The sequence below is a fragment of the Carassius auratus genome, chromosome 37, assembly GCF_003368295.1.
Source record: "Carassius auratus strain Wakin chromosome 37, ASM336829v1, whole genome shotgun sequence".
NCBI classification, from domain to species: Eukaryota; Metazoa; Chordata; class Actinopteri; order Cypriniformes; family Cyprinidae; genus Carassius; species Carassius auratus.
In genome coordinates, this window is record NC_039279.1 from 11,442,400 (window position 1) to 11,459,505 (window position 17,106).

The 17,106-nt window shown below is 37.1% G+C and overlaps 1 protein-coding gene across 3 annotated transcripts in view; it reads left to right on the plus strand.

Annotated features, from left to right (window-relative positions):
- The window catches only part of svild (supervillin d), a 129,385-nt gene that overhangs the window by 56,485 nt on the left and 55,794 nt on the right, over positions 1-17,106 (plus strand). The window contains exons 1-4 of one of the 3 annotated variants that reach the window (XM_026222772.1): positions 2,636-2,770; positions 2,915-3,321; positions 9,618-9,652; positions 13,650-13,711. In XM_026222772.1, coding sequence (XP_026078557.1) covers positions 3,020-3,321; positions 9,618-9,652; positions 13,650-13,711 — 399 coding nt within the window. In that variant the 5' untranslated portion in view covers positions 2,636-2,770; positions 2,915-3,019. Of the gene's footprint in view, positions 1-2,635; positions 2,771-2,914; positions 3,322-9,617; positions 9,653-13,649; positions 13,712-17,106 lie in introns of those variants that run through there. The other 2 variants (XM_026222774.1, XM_026222771.1) reach the window with 2 other exon arrangements.

Here is a 17,106-nt window from a genome sequence, read left to right on the forward strand (position 1 = left end):
TTTATCAATGTTTATATACTACAAACACTTTTACATCACATTAAGACAGAATAGTTTCTATACTGTAATAAGGGTGATTCGGTTCTAGTTCGGTTCATTTGGTCCGAACCAAGGGCAAAAAATTTAACATTGTAGCATTTTTCTGCTTTTTTGGGTCCTTTTCACAACACACTGATTGCTTTGGTCCGAACCAGTTGAAACAAACCAAAATGCAGTCACATGACAACATCCACATCACTCATTGGGCATGACGTATTTTCTAAACTGCTTTTCGATTGGTCAGAATGTACGTGCGGGAAAATTCCAACATAAGAGGAAAAGCCAGCAAACAACACCGAGACAACACAACTATGGAGAGACGACTGCGCGGGCTGGTTTTGTCCCGGGCCATAATCGATTACATTGTATACACTACTATATGCAAACAATAAATTTCTAGAATGAAGCGCGGATGCGGCTTGAAAACAACGTTCTAATGCACTGCAAACGGCCCGCTCGTAACTTCGAGTGGAGGCGTGCATTAATTCTTCTTAACTCTGACATGCTCATGGTAGGGCTGTAGCTATCGAATATTTTAGTAATCGAGTATTGCTGCTGTTCCAGAAACCTCCTGCTTTCAGAGAGTGAATATGCGCTCTCATTCAGCCCATCTGCTGTTTGATTTGTTCAGGCATGGAGCATAATTTCACAAAGCTATTCAGAACATTGTTTTTTGATTAAAATTAAATAAAATTTAAAATGAAATAATTGGAATTACAGATTTAGTTTTATTAAAGATGTCTGTCTGTACTTTTCTTCTTCTTAGGGCAGCTGTAGCTCTAGAAGCAAATCAACCATCCACATCAAAAATTGCAAGGCAGCACAAAATTCAGGAAATATTTCAGAAATGTCGCTCACAAAAAAGTAGTGTTTAGTAAAAAAAATAAATAAAAATACATTTGATTTTATTAAGGTAATCATACTATCAAAATCTCATACTTGCCCATGCCTACTGTTGGCACACTGGTGCATATTTGTGACACTTATCCTAGTCATGGGAAACTACATTTCTTCTCACGATGATGTCATTCTGCTCTTACCTTGTTCCTCTAACCCCCATCATTCAACACCCTCCTCCAATCCACCTTTCCCTTTGTTCCATGATCATTTCATTCATCAGCATTGAAGATTTTGTCTTTATCAGTATTGTTTGCATTCTCTCTTGTGTGCAAACTCATTATTTTCCTTTCAGTTATCGTTACCCTAATTTTTCCATTTTGTTTGCCTTTTGCTTTCTCTCCCTTGCTCTGTGTGGAAGCTATTAAATGTGAGGTGCCAGATGTGGCCCATTAACCCATGCACCCCGCAGTAGGAATCCAGGAGGGCAATGCTAAATTCCCTTTGTGCCCTCAAACACCCACTAACGCAAACACCAGTACACAGTTCTTCGTCTTTCACAGCAATTCCATCCAGCCTTCATCACCCACAGTTGTGTTTACAGACACAGACACACACGCACACTGATATGATTCTAATTGCTTCATGCTGACATGTGTAGGCATGTAGATCTGGTATTTGAATGGATTTAAGATGAAAACAAATCTGTGGAGAAAGACTTGTGTGTTCTTGTGTGATGCCTACCTGTGGTCATGGTGGTGTTATGGGAGGGGACCCTGTTGCAACACCTGGTCATTGGCATACTTGGTGTATTTTTTTATGCTGCATAGGTGCAGCCCTGACATGAAGGTCTGTTTCATAATGTAAGATAATTTATGCAACAGGCTCAGTGAAAATAATGTATGAGATAATAATATGAGATAAATTAATTAAATTCTCAGAAATATTGATTTAAGTCTAAAAGTTTAAATATTTTCAGTATCAAAACATTAACTTGAACCACGTGTGTCCACATTGTGTTGCAGCTGTTCAGATCCGATTTGTGTGTCCAATGCTGCTCTTTTCACCTAATGTAATATCTGTATTGGTTTTTTTATGGCAACAAATGCTAAAACACAACAACAGCATTACAGTTTGCAATACAGATGTTGGACATGTTACCTTAGCATTGGAATATTACATATTATGAACCAATGGCAGAAAAGCTGGACTGCGCTTTATCTGCCGTTTTTCTGTGCTTTTTTCCAGGCTGGTGTCACTGCCGGCCTCAAAATTCAAAGAGTTGTGTAGACCAGCAGTGTCATGTTCTGCTTGATTTGCAACAACACAACCTTGTTTCTTCAGAGACTTCAACATGTTTTCTAAAAACGTCTGACATGTTGAAGTTTTGCGGGGTATGAGAAAGTGACAGGCAAAGAAAAAGCTAAAGAAAAATCTGATCACTTAAATGGATTTCCAGAAATGCAGTGTGAATCAAAATTCAAACCACATTTTTTTTTTTTTTTGCCATTCACTTAATATGATCAGATTCCAGTCCGATATGCAAAAAAATAAGATTTGGACTGATGTTTGTTCTGTGTGAACGAACTCTTAGAAGACGGCCTATGCAGGCAGCAGATAACAATGCTGCTAAAGGTTCTGAAAAAGAGCATGTGTGTGTGTTGAGTGCACTTTGGTGCTAATCTCTCTCTCTCTCTCTCTCTCTCTCTCTCTCTCTCTCTCTCTCTCCCTCTCTCTCTCTTTCTCTGGGGCTGTTCAGGGTAATATGAGAATCACAGCAATGTGGGCAGGAGTCCTGCATGTTTTCTTTCAGCAGGATCACTTCTCTCCTTTACAGGCTTTCGTTTGACATCATGGCTGACTAAAAACTGACATAAGAAGGATTAGAGTGTAGGTGTGTTAGTGACTGTACCAGTATTTTGTATATAGTCCATATAGTTTTTTTTCCTTCTTTTGTTTCTTGCTTTATTCAGTGCTTAAACAAAAGACTTTTTTGATTCAAGAGCAGACAACTCATTTTGTTTGTCTCTTTCAACAGTTGAATTATATCGTCAGACTCTTTGTCCACTAGGAAGTGAGCAAGACTCTTCCGTGTTGTAGCTTATATCTCAGCCAAAGGACGTGTAACTGGAATTGAGATATAATGGATGCTCTGGACTCCAAAGCTGAACGTATTGCCCGCTACAAGGCAGAGAGAAGACGGGAGTTGGCTGAAAGGTATGCCGACTTGGAGGAAAGTTCATCCCTATATACACGGAGGGAAAAAAATAGGGAAACCACAGGCACCTCTGAGCTGAAGAAGACCGAGGTTTCCTCTCTACTAAGTCAGTGCGATAAAGATATCAGTGCTCTGAGCAGGCAAGGAGAGGCAAAAACAGATGCCACACCATTCGTTAGCCACAGTGACGAGAAAAACCAAGTAACATGTTCACGCCAACATCACAGGTGAGTTTAAGTCTTAATGTAATATCCTGCAATGATAAATATTGTCCGTTCAGAGTGTAACACAGATCTCATGTTTCACTGCTCAGTAAGTTCAGACTGAGGGCACTTTGAACTTAGCCATAGTCAGGGAGATTTTTACATTAAAGATTTTTGTTTTGGTTTTAACTTACTAAAGCACAGCCAACATAGTGTTTCTCCTTTATTGGCAATTACAAACATGGATATTATAAGCAAATGTGAAAGGGGTTCCAGATGAGGGAGAGGAATGATAGTCTCAGTCTTAGTTTGGAATGTTCTTGTATGACGGACAGAGTAGAAGTTTCTCTTCCTTGTTCGGTGCTTATTATCTGTACCGATTTGTCCGATTTTAAATAATAAAAAACAAATCCTCAATAAAAATTTGAGAAATACTCAGTATTTTAATAATTTGACTAATAAATTTATAAAATAACTGGTTGATATTTTATGTTTAATATATAATGATATATTTAGATAATGGTAATGCAATAAGAACTGGTAAAATTGTGGATTGGTAAAGATACGATTATTTTAATACGTAGTCTAACTAATGGGGCTTTTTACATGAATTAAGATTACCTAATGTAAACTAGTCTATGGTTTCCTCCAGATTTGGTGTTTTAGGTGGTCCACAATTTTGGTTTATCAATGCGGTTCACCACCTGAAAAAGTGTGTGAACTTCTGGTTTATGCAGATTTATGCTGTGTTTTATTGCAGGCATGACATTTGTAAGAAATGTTTTGTATCTCTAAGACAAATATTTTGAAAGAAATGAATACTAAATACCACCATTCTGTTTACCTTTTATTTGATTAAAGTCCTGTGCTGTATTCGCTTGATTTTGTAGACTAACAAAGTGTCCCATTTTATCAGTGCCTTTCCAAAGATTAAAATTGCTAGCGTAAACAGGAGAGTGGCATGTTGACATTGTTCATTCTCAGACTCGGCCATTACATGTCAAACCAGCAAGTCCTGCCCCAGCATGTCACCGTTTAGTCTTTCATTTTCTGCACTGTCAAGGTTAGTAAGACCTGGGTCTTATATAAAAGAGAAAGTAAAACTGGACTAGATGTAGAATATAATTGATAAGGGTCAATGTGGAGGACTATGTGATTAATGAGTTGAGAACTAATATTTAGCTGTTTACTCCGGTGTCTTCAAGTGTCAGTGAAATTGTGTGCTGGCTGTAAGCTTGATCAGACAACATGACGTTTAGCTTTGTATCTGCTGGCACAGAGCCTAATTTTACTGCACAAGTTGTTCCCTTACTGTTACATTGTGAAGTACTATGGCAATTAGTAAATAACTAGACGCTTTCTAACTGCTTTTGTCTAAATAAAGAGAAAGAAAATAAAGTGAAACAGAAAACTATAGTTTTCTGAGTGAGCGATCTTTGCTTCTCAGGTGTTTTCTTCCTTTTAGCTCCCCTACACCATTTACGTCAAACCCATGTTATTTGCATAGCAAAAGACAATGTCCAACCAGACAACACTACTTACTACTACCAGTCAAAAGTTTCCAAACTTACTTCAAATTTACAGAATGGAGCAGGTAGTAAACTTTTCAGCATCAGTTTACTTGGAGAAGACCAAATTAAATATATAAGATGTTACAATAAGGCAAAGGTAAACTTGCATAAGGGTTTTTGGTTACTATATTATTCCCATACTTAAGTTATTTTATTTCATAATTCTGATGATTTATTTAAATTGTGGAAAATATTAATAGTGAAGAATGATATGTGTCCAAACTCTTGACTATTATAAACTTTGTGTCAGAGAAACGTGAGCAGCCATCTTTAGAATATTCGTCTTTAAACTTTTCTTTTTGTGGTAGCATCACAGTTTGAGTAATTAGTAGGTAGAGTGCATTTAGGTAGAGTAGGTAGAATTAAGGAAAGTCATAATGTGCATTTTAATGTTCGAAGCGGATGTCATAAATGGCAAATGTCATAGACCAGGAAGATTTCCAAATGAGCAGTTCATTCATAAATTTGTACAAATTGACTTATTTTCAAGTATTTCATGGTACAAACAGAAGACCGCACTAAAAAGGGGTGATCTATAAACAAGGTCTATAACTTTAGAGAAAACGTAATAAAAGCTACAATTTAATTATAAGGGTTACTTGATCATCTGTTCTAGGGCTGTAGCTATCGAATAGTTTAGTAATCGAGTATTCTACCAAAAATTCCATCGATTATTCGAGTAATCGGATAAAATGTGTTTTTGCTTAATAAAGTGCAATTTTATTATGCAAGAGAAAATAAGACTGCTGGGTCTCTTAAAATGAACAACTAAGTTTCTTTTTTTAGAAAAACTATTTTTATTTTTTAAAAGCATAGAATGCATACATAAAAAATAAACATTTAATTATTACCCATTCTTTCTCTATCTGTACTTGTACTGTGAACAATGAAAAGAAAGTTGACAGATGAATTAAGTGCTTTTAAGTGCCATTCAGTTGGGGTTTCAAATAAAGCATTTTATGAGATGCATTAAACATTAAACACATAGAACATTAATTTAATTTATCTTTTAATTATTGAAAATTAAGCAAAACTTAACTTTTTGGTAAACAAAGGGGATTTACTATTAAAAATAAAACATGGAAGAAATGTTGTGTGATTAAACCTTAAAAAAAAATAATGTTTGATTTATTTTTATCCTTTGTATTTTTTAGTAGTAGGCTATGTACATTCTGCTGAACAATAGTAATACATCTCTGGCAAATACTTGTCTTTACTAACTAAACCGGACTTTTATTTTGACGGGTTGATGTACTTTTACAGTTCTGTGTATGTGATGTGATGCTAGTTTTACTCCAAACAAACGGTCAAATGCTCATGAAGTAACTGTCAGAGCAGTTCAGAACTGTTCAGAACTGTTCATGTGTTCACTTCCTTATTTAGTGAGGCAGCAGACGATGAAATCACCGGGGGGGTCACATGCGCTTTAGTGTCTGTAATAAAGGAAGTCGCGCTTCTGCTCCATTCATTAACAGAGACACGCAGAACATGCAGGATTCATATTTAAATAGACTGTTCTGGCTTAATATTTACATATATTAGTCCATATCGTGATTTGATGTAAGTGTAATGAACAATTTTTGATTAATTCATTCAAAATTTGGCAAATTCCGTGCCATTCCGCGTTAAACTGTAAATTACGTTTTTATGACTGGATTCCGCGATTCCCTCCATGTTTTCTGCATCGCAGAAGTCATAGGGCCCTAGTTGTGGTATGCCAGCTCTATCTTGCAGTGGACACATGCCACGACGTTCTCTTTACGTTTGCCCGCGCCCTCAAATCAAAGACACTAGGAGTTTCTCAATGTCAAGGATACTTCCTTGGTAGGACTGATCCTTCCAAGTCACTTCCTTCAGAGGCTAGGTGAGAGTCCTCTTTAGCATACGGAGAACACGTAAATGGAACAGGCTAGCAAGTGCACGTAATTGTGTCATTACGTCAGTGAAAAGGTCCGTTTGAATCAGGCGGCAAGGAAGTCGACCGGAAGTTGAAGTCGGCTGCGTGCTGCCATCTTGTAGCAGAACTTCAAACTTCAAACGTCAAACTTTACTTATATTTACTACAGTTATAACAAATGTTTGGTAACGTAAATAAAAGCCGTTAACGCTCCGACTACGTTAATGTTCAACATTTTTTAATTTTTGAACTAACGTTAGATTGGATTGTGGGTGATTTGAGAGCGCGAAGGATACACATATGCATCCTTTCCTGTGTATGGGATGCAGCACTTGTGTCTCCTTCCGCTTTGTGGGTGATGTAAACGCGTTGTCACATGAAAAAAAATCATTGCGAAAGAACCTGACGTGAGATTTAAAATAAATTAAGAGGCTTCGATCATTTTTTGTAATTGAGTTTCTCGAGGAATCGTTTCAGCCCTAATCTGTTCTTTGTTTATACAACAGGTGCAGCCATGTAGGGCTGATAATCTGACACAGTACCTTGAGGTAAAGGAAGGTTAAAAATGCAAGTTGGAATGTTTTAATATTTGCTATTATGGCAAACTTAAACTGCCTTGAGCTGCTGTAGAGTTTGATTATGCTAAATATTATATGCTAAATGATGTTTTGATTGCCAACAGAGATGGAAAGAAATTAAAGATCTCATCAAAATAGACTCCAATAGAGAGGTGCTAAAGCCAGTGTTCTGTATATATAAGGGGAAGAAAGCAGCATGTCACTGGGTTCTGTCTACTAAAAACTCATCTAGACTTATGGGGCTCAGCTGCAGGCTGATCTTAATGAATGAATGAATGAGTTGGGTCAGGTTGTGTTTCAACCCCTCACCTACTCCCATATATAAAATGTTTTATAAAATGTCTCTCTCTCTCTCTCTCTCTCTCTCTCGTCATCTTTCATTGCCACTAAGGAGTTTGTTTTTAGAATGTAGTTCTCCCAAGAATGAACATTCTGTCATTGTTAACTTACCCTAAAGTTGTCTTAAAACTGTATGCTGTTTTTTCAACTTCTCATGGAACACAAGAAGTCCGCAACAGTTCAGGGTCATCATGAGTTGTCAAGTTCCAAGAATGCACCATAGAGGTGGTCCATCTGCAGTATTACAAAGTCATCTGTTTCTCTGCAGCAGCTATAAAATCAGATTGGAATGTTACTCATAAATGCTCATAATGTAGCGCAATTCTGTGCCCTCAACCCTGTTCCATAACCTTGTGGTCATTATGAACTTAGGATAAGATCTACAGTCTTTGAAGAAATGATATATGTTTTAAATGTGTTTATTTTGTTGGAGGATGGAAAGTTTGACGTTACTTGAGAATTTTGCTGCATACAGTATCTTTCGGGAGTGTCATATGCTTGCTGTGATGAAAGGCTGTTAATAAAAGCTTGTTTGGACATCCGTTATATTGAGATGGTTTGGGTGTGTTTTATGCAAACTGATAACCTAGGGCACACAAACTAACTTTGCTCATTTAGAATATTCCATATTCACTTACAATAGAACAAGGTAAAGAACACATGTGTTTGCATGTTGTGAATAAGGTGCATTTTTTTTTCTTTTTTTTGTTTTTTTTGTGAGATTTAATCCTGTGCATATGAATATCCACATACTTATTAGTGAATGAAAGCCAGTGTTTTTGCACCAATTATTTGCACTATACAGTCTATCCATGTGTATATGAATATATTATCAATTTAATTCATGTAAATTGTCATGCGTAATTTGGTTATATGTCTATTATATTAAATAAATGTAATATGATTGCATTGTAATGCTAGCATCTCGGGCACCTTATACCCTTGAACAGCAGCATACAAAAAAAATAAAAATAAAAAATACCTGGGAATAATTTAAACCCAGTAATAACACTTACCATATTTTTCGGACTATAAGTTGCATCAGTCCAAAAATACGTCATGATGAGGAAAAAAAAACTATATAAGTCGCACTGGACTATAAGTCGCATTTATTTAGACCCAAGAACCAAGAGAAAACATTACCGTCTACAGCCGCGAGAGGGTGCTCTATGTCTTCAATAGACTACAGAAGCACTGAGCAGCATATATACGTCATGTTTTCTATTGGTTCATTTCTCTTGGTTCATGTCAATTTAATTTTGATAAATAAGTCGCACCAGACTATAAGTCGCAGGACCAGCCAAACTATGAAAAAAAAGTGTGACTTATTGTCCGGAAAATACGGTAAGCCTCAACTCACTTTCAGTTTTATTTAAACGTTTATGTAATTTTATTTAAAGTGCTAAAGTGATGCACAATGGAGGGTAAATCTTCCATTCCTCTTCCTGTAAAGTGATTTATCAGCATTCCCTATGCCATCTGAAGTGCCATTCTAAATGAAATCTCACTTGAGATGGAACACCCTATGAAATCTACATCACTTCCACTTATGGTCTGTTCAAGCAGACCTCTAGACTTGCTGTTTAGCTGCAGGGGATATCAGTGGGAGGGACAATTATTCTAAAGAGCACTGGGTTGCACAAAAAGCTGTGTAATGCAGTGTGAATATTCAATATATTTGCTGATTTAATTAAATTTTTCCCTCATCATGGGCATTTATAATGCATGGTGTATGCTTTCTCGTGTTTATCACTGAGTACCCATCCTTCTATAACTTAAGCAGGACAATGGAAGTGCCGGACAGCAAAACAGAGAAAAGGGTTTCAGGTGAAGCTGTGTCATCTTTTGTGTGCTTGCCACATAATAATTCACAAACTTTTATGAGTCATTGCCTTTCTCTCTCTCTCTCTCTCTCTCTCTCTCTCTTTTACACAGTCTGCTGGAAGCAGAAGAAGCCCAGATTGCACAGGGTAAGTTTCATTGATTTCAAAGAGCCCCATTATTAAATACAGAATTCATTTATCTTGCCTGCATTGTGCCACACTCACTTTTTAAAGAGGACAGTTGTTGGCCTCATTAGTAGTACTTAAATCCACCTTTACCAAAAACTTCAACTCAAAATGACAGTAGTTTTACAGGAATATTTTTAAAGATGGAAAATACAACATGCTATAGTGTTCCAGTAAATGACTAAAATTTTGTTACATAGTATTGACTATAAAAAATATTTATTGTAACACGTTCATAATATTTCTGTTTTAAGACTCACCCATTTGATCTTTTGGGGTTATTCATGGTCTATTGTTAGTAATTTGTTAATACTCCCATAATTTGCACAAAGCATCACGGTGAGTAGGAAGTAGGTGTATAGAGTAGCTCCTAAACTTGGCTCTTGGCACAGCAATGGAAGTAATGTTTAGTGTGACAAAAATCTAAGTGTTCAAATTAAGATGGGTGGAAACAGTAAATAATATCTCAGCTGACAGGTTGTGTCTGGATCACTGAAAAAGCACTTTATAGCCTGGGAACAGTGCTTTTCTCTCTCTCTTGCTCAGTTTCTGGAATATTGTATATCATTTGCGGCATCAGGGTGTCACTATCAATATGCGTTAGACTTCCTTAGAGAGTTGGGATGAAGTAATGTATATAAAAGCATGATCTGCACTCACAAAATATTTTATTGCACATTTGTATACATCCTGGTCCCACTAAGAAACTTGTTCAGTTTGAAGTGTGTGATACTCAAAGTAGATCCAGCCCCCTAAGTGGCCTGTACACCACAGCTATTCTCAACATACTGTAGCTATTTATGAAGGGAAGTGACGTGTGACCCAAACGCACACACCGTGAACACAGACAGCAGTGGGCAGCCATTTTTTGCTGCGGTGCACATGGAGCAGATGGGAGTTTTGTGCCTTGCACATGGGTTTCACCACAGTTGTGGTATTGAAGGTAGTAGAACCTTCAATCCCTTCCAGACCTGAGACTCGAACCTACAACATTTGGGTTACAAGTCAGATTCTCTAGTCATTAAAGTGCCAAACTCTACCTCTGAGTCACTAGCCGCTTTTCCACTGTCGGGCCAGTACGAGCCAGTGCTTTATACAAGCCAGGTGGGGCTAATAGCCCCAAAATAGTGCTGTGTTTCCATTGTCGGGCCAGAAGCTCCACTGCGCTTCACTAAAACCTGCCCTTAACATGCCTCTCAGGAACAATGTCACACAACCCCATCATTTTACCAACAAAGACAAGTTATCAGGAACTAGCACGATCACAAAACGAGCATGAAAAAAGCGGCATGCTTGTTTGCATGCTTTAATTATTTAAATCCAAAAACATCAATGTTTTACTATAAAAATTGATACATTGATGATAATGAATTAATTTATCAGGATTAAAAATTAGTCACACAGAAATAATGAACATAGCCTGATTATTCAGTCGAGTCTGTTTGTTTATTTGTAGTCACAGTAGCCTATATACATCAAATTACCATTTCTATATTTTTATAAAAGCTCCCGAACAAAAAACATTGTTATGTTTTTATGACATAGGTGGCGTGGAGCTAAACTCTCAAGATGAGATTTATGACAGATAACTTACTAAATATGTTACTAAATAAATACACGATTGTGATAGAGAATAAGAAGCTGACATCTTATTTCTTCAAGTGGTCACATTTACCATGTTTACTATGATAACATTAATGGCTAGCATGCAGTCCTTTGCATTGCTTATAAATATTTCTGCCTTGAATGTTGATTAGTTATTTCAAACACTCACTGCTGACTGAAAGTGAGTTTTGACCTCAACTTTTTTTGAAAACATTTTTAATGCTGAAGTTATAGTTGTTAGCTTTCTGAAATCATCCGCGGCACTGATGCTCTCCAGATGTGGAGAAACTCAGGCTTTGTTCATAACCACTCCTCCAGGCCCGGCTGGCCCACCTTGGCCATAGGTTTTCCTCGGGCCAAAAAGCCACTTGCCCAAAGACAGCACCGACAAGGCACGATCAAGCCCTGTAAGTGACAATGGTAATGTGCCTGGCCACACACTAGCATGCTCGCTTTTGGCCCGACATTGGAAACGCATCTACTGTCACTGAAACCCTGCATGTTGCCAGATGTTGAGGGGGTCGTGGTACTGAGGGTAGAAATATGCACTGTTCAATCACTCCCCCAACTCTACAATCCCTGCCGGACCTGAGACTTGAGCCCACAACCTTCTGGTTACAAGTCCAACTCTCTTAACTATTATACCACGAGTGCCCAATTAATTCAAGTAAATTTAGTAATTTTTGCACTTATAATTTGTGACTGCTTGAATGAATGAGGTGATAACTGTATGTGTAAGATGAATAAAGTATGATTACTCTACCCAAATCTCAAGGTTGCACCCAAGCCATGTAATTCGAGTTCCCCTGCTATATGTGTTGGTTTGATTTTCTGTCACAGTTTCTGTGCTGTGTTCTCTGTCTGACCTGCTTTAAAGTGCTTTGCAGTGAGGGCATTCATATGAATGTGTAAACTTGTAGGATTTGTCCCATCATTGACGTCTCTGGAGGAGTTGGACATTTTTGTGATGTCAGATGGCATTTTACTGTAAAATCAACCCACTCTGTGATGGCAGTCTGCTTTCCACTTAGTGAGAAAAAGAAAAGTCAAACTTACAAAGGTTTCATCAGAGGTAACACAACCAGAGTTATGTGACTCACAGACTGCCCCTATTACTATACTGAACAATAAAATAAGATTCATCACTGCACTAGGGCAGTGATTGTGGTCACAATAATTGCTTCCCTCAATTAATGAAGCATTTGCCTACTGACTATGTTACCTAAATAAAAAATGCAGTCTCCTTCAAGTGACCCTGTTTCTGAATATATACTTATTTACCAAGGTTTTTTTTTTTTTTTTTTTTTTTTTTTTTGTCATTTAATTGTTCTTTGTTCTCATTTCTTGTATGTACAGTATGTAGTATATATGTGTGTACCAAGAGATCCTAAAAACCACAACAAATTCCTTGTTTGTCTGCACACACTTGACGAATAAAGCTATTTCTTATTATTCAGTAGGTGAAAGACTCCTGCATTGTACTACATCCACTGACATTCTGAAGTGTGCAGTCACTGGACATTTCTCTGTTCCATAAGGCCATGAGAGTTCTGTCATCTTTTTAAGCTTTTATGTATCTGGAAAATGAGGATTGCTAGCAAGTTGCTAAATATAGGAGCAAATAAGCATATAAGAATAATTTCTGAAATATGATGTGACACTGAAGACTGGAGTAATGGCTGCTGAAAATGTAGATTTATCACAGGAATATATTACAAAATATTAGAAACTGTTCTTTTAAATTGTAATAATTTTTCATAATATCACTGTTTTTACTGTATTTTATATCCAATGAAGCCTTAGTAAGCATTTTCTTTTAATCTTACCAACCGTAAATATTTGAACGGTAGTATATATCTGTTAATTGTATAATAAAGCATACTAATAATAAATGTTTATTAGTTTTTTGTTTTTTTTTGTTTGTTTTTTTTTTGTTAAGCATCGATGTTAATTCCTTTTAAATTACATTTCATAAAAGACTGTATCATCCAAACTCATTTTCACAGATTCCCTTTTCCCAGCTGGTCTTATTTCACACTCACTGAACAGGTGGTTTTCATATGGTCATTTCTTTGAGTTCTGCACAGTGGGTTAATGTCAAGAGCAGTACTTGATGATAAGTGTTTATAAAAGAGCTTTAGAAGGGGAGAGAGAGAGATAGTGTGTGTGTGTCTGTGTGATGGGTTATTTTTCTACAAACTAAAACTGTGAAACAATCCTCCTGGGAGCATCGCTTCACTCAATATATGTGATATACTGTGTGAAGTATGAGTAAAGATTGCTTCAGGCACTTTGATTGGTGTGCATACATGTGCAAATGTGCATGCTCAGACATTCCTGTGTGTGTTGACAGACGACAGGAAAGCAGATTATGACGCCAAAACCGGTATGCCTGCCAAGACGTCTCTTTTTAAAGTAAGTGCTCTTTATCTGTAAGCACTGTAATGGACATGTGATCTGCTTGTCAGCATGTGACTTCTCTTATTTGTGTTATGTTGATTTCACTGTCACAGGTATAAACTCTATTTTATAGTAATAGGTGGATCGTATTTCAGCACTAGCAGCACTAAGTTGAATTCCAGCTCTTCCTTCTCATTCAAAAATACTGATTTACAAGTTTTAAAATGCACTGTGGTAAATTAGCCTTCTGGATTGGTGTACAAATTGACTGAACAATGAAATCAATTAAACATATTATTGTCAGCTTAGCTCTGCAATTGTCCTGAAAGGAGCTTTCTGTAATGACTGTCATAAGAAAACCTGAATACTGGACTTGAAGATGTACAGGTGTTCTCAAGAACAGTTGAATGAAAACAACACATTTTCCTGATTGCTTGTGAGGAAAAAGGAAAAGTTTAATTAAAGCAATGCTTTGGGTTAAAAAATTACTTTTTTGTAAAAAAAAAAGAAAAAAGAAATTGGTCTGGGTTGACACATGAATGTTAAACGTAGAAATGGCAGGACATTTAAAAATTTTTATTTTTCAGACCTTTCAGATTTTTACAGAAAAATTAGGGAAGTTAACGTCAAAATTGTATTAAATTACAATTTAGTTAAACTATAGGCTATTAACTATATTGTTAATCAAAATTATTTGTAGCACAATAAATTTTAAATCAGCAACACTCCCTTCTCTGGAGTGCTTATTTAATGGAAGTAACTGTATTTCCTGCCTTTACAGGAGCTGAAAAATGTAACTTTTCACATGTAAGGTTAATAGAGCATCACAGTCCCGCCCACATCCCAAGAGAGCTTTGGTGCCGGAAGTAAATTTCATAGACATTCTCTGATATGACTCATACCATATGAGGCGACAGTAGCCTAGCTAAAGGGAACGATAATGCTAACTAATGTTACCAACCTCCCTGCAAAACTCACCAAAACTTTGTAGGTCTTGTCCCTCATGCTGGCCCTTACAAAACCCACAAGCTGACCCTCACAAAACCCACAAGCTGACCCTCGGACACGCTACACTCAACTAACGTTACATGACCTGATCTGAAGTGGGTTTCACCCTTTTGAACACTTTTGTTTTCCTCCTTGAAAAAAAGCCATCATGACTGCCAAGGAGATCATGATTGCACTGATAAGTCTACCGTGCAAAAAGGCAACATAGGTTTATATTTTATTTTTATTTTTTTATTAATGATCTTCAGTCTTCACGGACCTTCGCGGGGTTTAACCAGACAGTTCCACGAGTTCCACCAATCAGATGCATCACTGTGGGATTGTGGGATTGTTCAGGATTATGGGTAACGAAGTAGTGCTGCAACGACGTGTCAACATCATCGATTACGTTGACTACAAAAATACGTTGACTTGCGTGAAATGCGTCGACGCGTCACACTGTTTACATCTCGCGTAATGGCATACTGGGAATGGAGAAAATTGCATGCTATCACAAAAACAGAGACCACTGTTATCAAAAGTATGGGAATACTTCAATCAGAGTCCAAATAAAATGGCCATTTGTTCCCTTTGAAAAACCGATATGGTGTACCACGGCAGCACAACTGCGATGCATGAGCACCCTCAGAGGAAAACATCCTGGCACTCTCCGGTGTTATGGTTTAACTGGTTACCGTTTGATCTGGTGATCAACTTCCTGGTTCAGGTCTCTGCTGCAGATGTGATGGAACGACCGCAGCAGATTCGGCGATTCTAAAAGCACAAACTGATGTGATATTATTAAGTGTCTAATAAACGCAGACTTGCTCATTGCATTCTGATATTCTTTAAAGATTACAAGTTATTGATATGATCACCTGTAGCGGCTGAAGTAAGGATAAAATAAAAAATAAAGTAAGTCTGTGTTGGCGCGGGTTTTGAACACGCGTTAGGGGCCGTTCACATATCACGCCTAAAAACGCATGGAAAACGCTAGTCATGCCGCTTTCTCCTTCTTTCCAAAGCGCTCGGGCAGTTGCGCCCCTGGGCTGTCTGTCGTTGCTAAGCAACCATGACGTGCTCTCTCTCAATGAAGACGCGGAAATTTCAGCAAAGGATAAATAGATTTGCAGCACTAAAAATCGCTTGCAGTAGTTCTGCTACAAAAATTTGTTTTTCCAAAAAAAAATTTCATAATGAAGAGTTGAGATGTTTTTAACTCGATGCGGTGCAGTGTTTTGTCGCTTCCATTGTGAGCGTGCGGACCGTGCACCTACATTGGAAATAACGAACTTGAGCGCGCAAAAGACGCGATATGTGAACGGCCCCTTAAAAGACAGCGCGCCGCGAGACAACAGTCACAAACCACCGAGCTACCCAGAATCGGCTCCAGGTCTCTGGAAACCATGCTAAACCATAGCAGAACCCTGACTACATTTTATGGTTTGTGATGCTAAAGAACATTTCATGACGTCTCAGACAACTGTAAATTTGTGGCTACTGTGGTTTAACTATAAGCGCTATAGAAAACTCATATTTACCATAGTAAAATAATTTTCTTTGCCTCTTTATTTTTGTATACTGTAAAAACTTCAACCACATTGGTTGAACGAATAAATGTTGAAATATTATATTAGAAGTTGTACTTATATTTTTTTGTAAAGTTATCCAAAGGATTCATTAGCTAATCAAAAAAAAAACAACATTAGATTATTTATTGTAATAAAAATAATCGTTAGCGTAGTCAACTAATCAAAAAAATGATCGTTAAATTAGTCGACAGACAAAAAAATTATCGTTAGTTGCAGCTCTATAATGAAGTACTTATCCAAGACATTGCAAATAAAAGGCATTTATCTCAAAACAAGTTTAGTGCCCCATGAACTTTTTGCATTTATATGAGCATATACTATCGCTTAGTACAGCCGTAGCTGGGTTTAAGTCTACCATGTATGGTTACGTTTTTATGGCTTATACCCCAACTGTCAATGCAGAAATTGTATTGAATTTTTACTTCCGGCACCGGCTGTGGGCGGGACTGTGATGCTCTATAAGAGATTTTATGTTGTGTCGTCTCTTGGACATGACAGTTTTAATAAATTTGGACCTGGTTGAATAGATCTGCTACACTGCTGATGTCGTGGTTTATTGCTGTTCTACAGCTACTGCAGCAGAGCAAGTACAGTACGGAGACTTGCTACTGCCAAAACAATCATATACATGCCACAGACATACTGTAACATACATGAAATTGCCTCAGATAAAACAGGAGACACAAGAAATGGACGATACAAGTAAATACAGGTGCATCTCAAAAACTTTGAATATTATGGAAAAGTTATTTATTTTTTGTAATTTAATAAAAATAAAATAAATAATCTTATATTCTAGATTCATTGTACACAAACTGAAATATTTCAAGA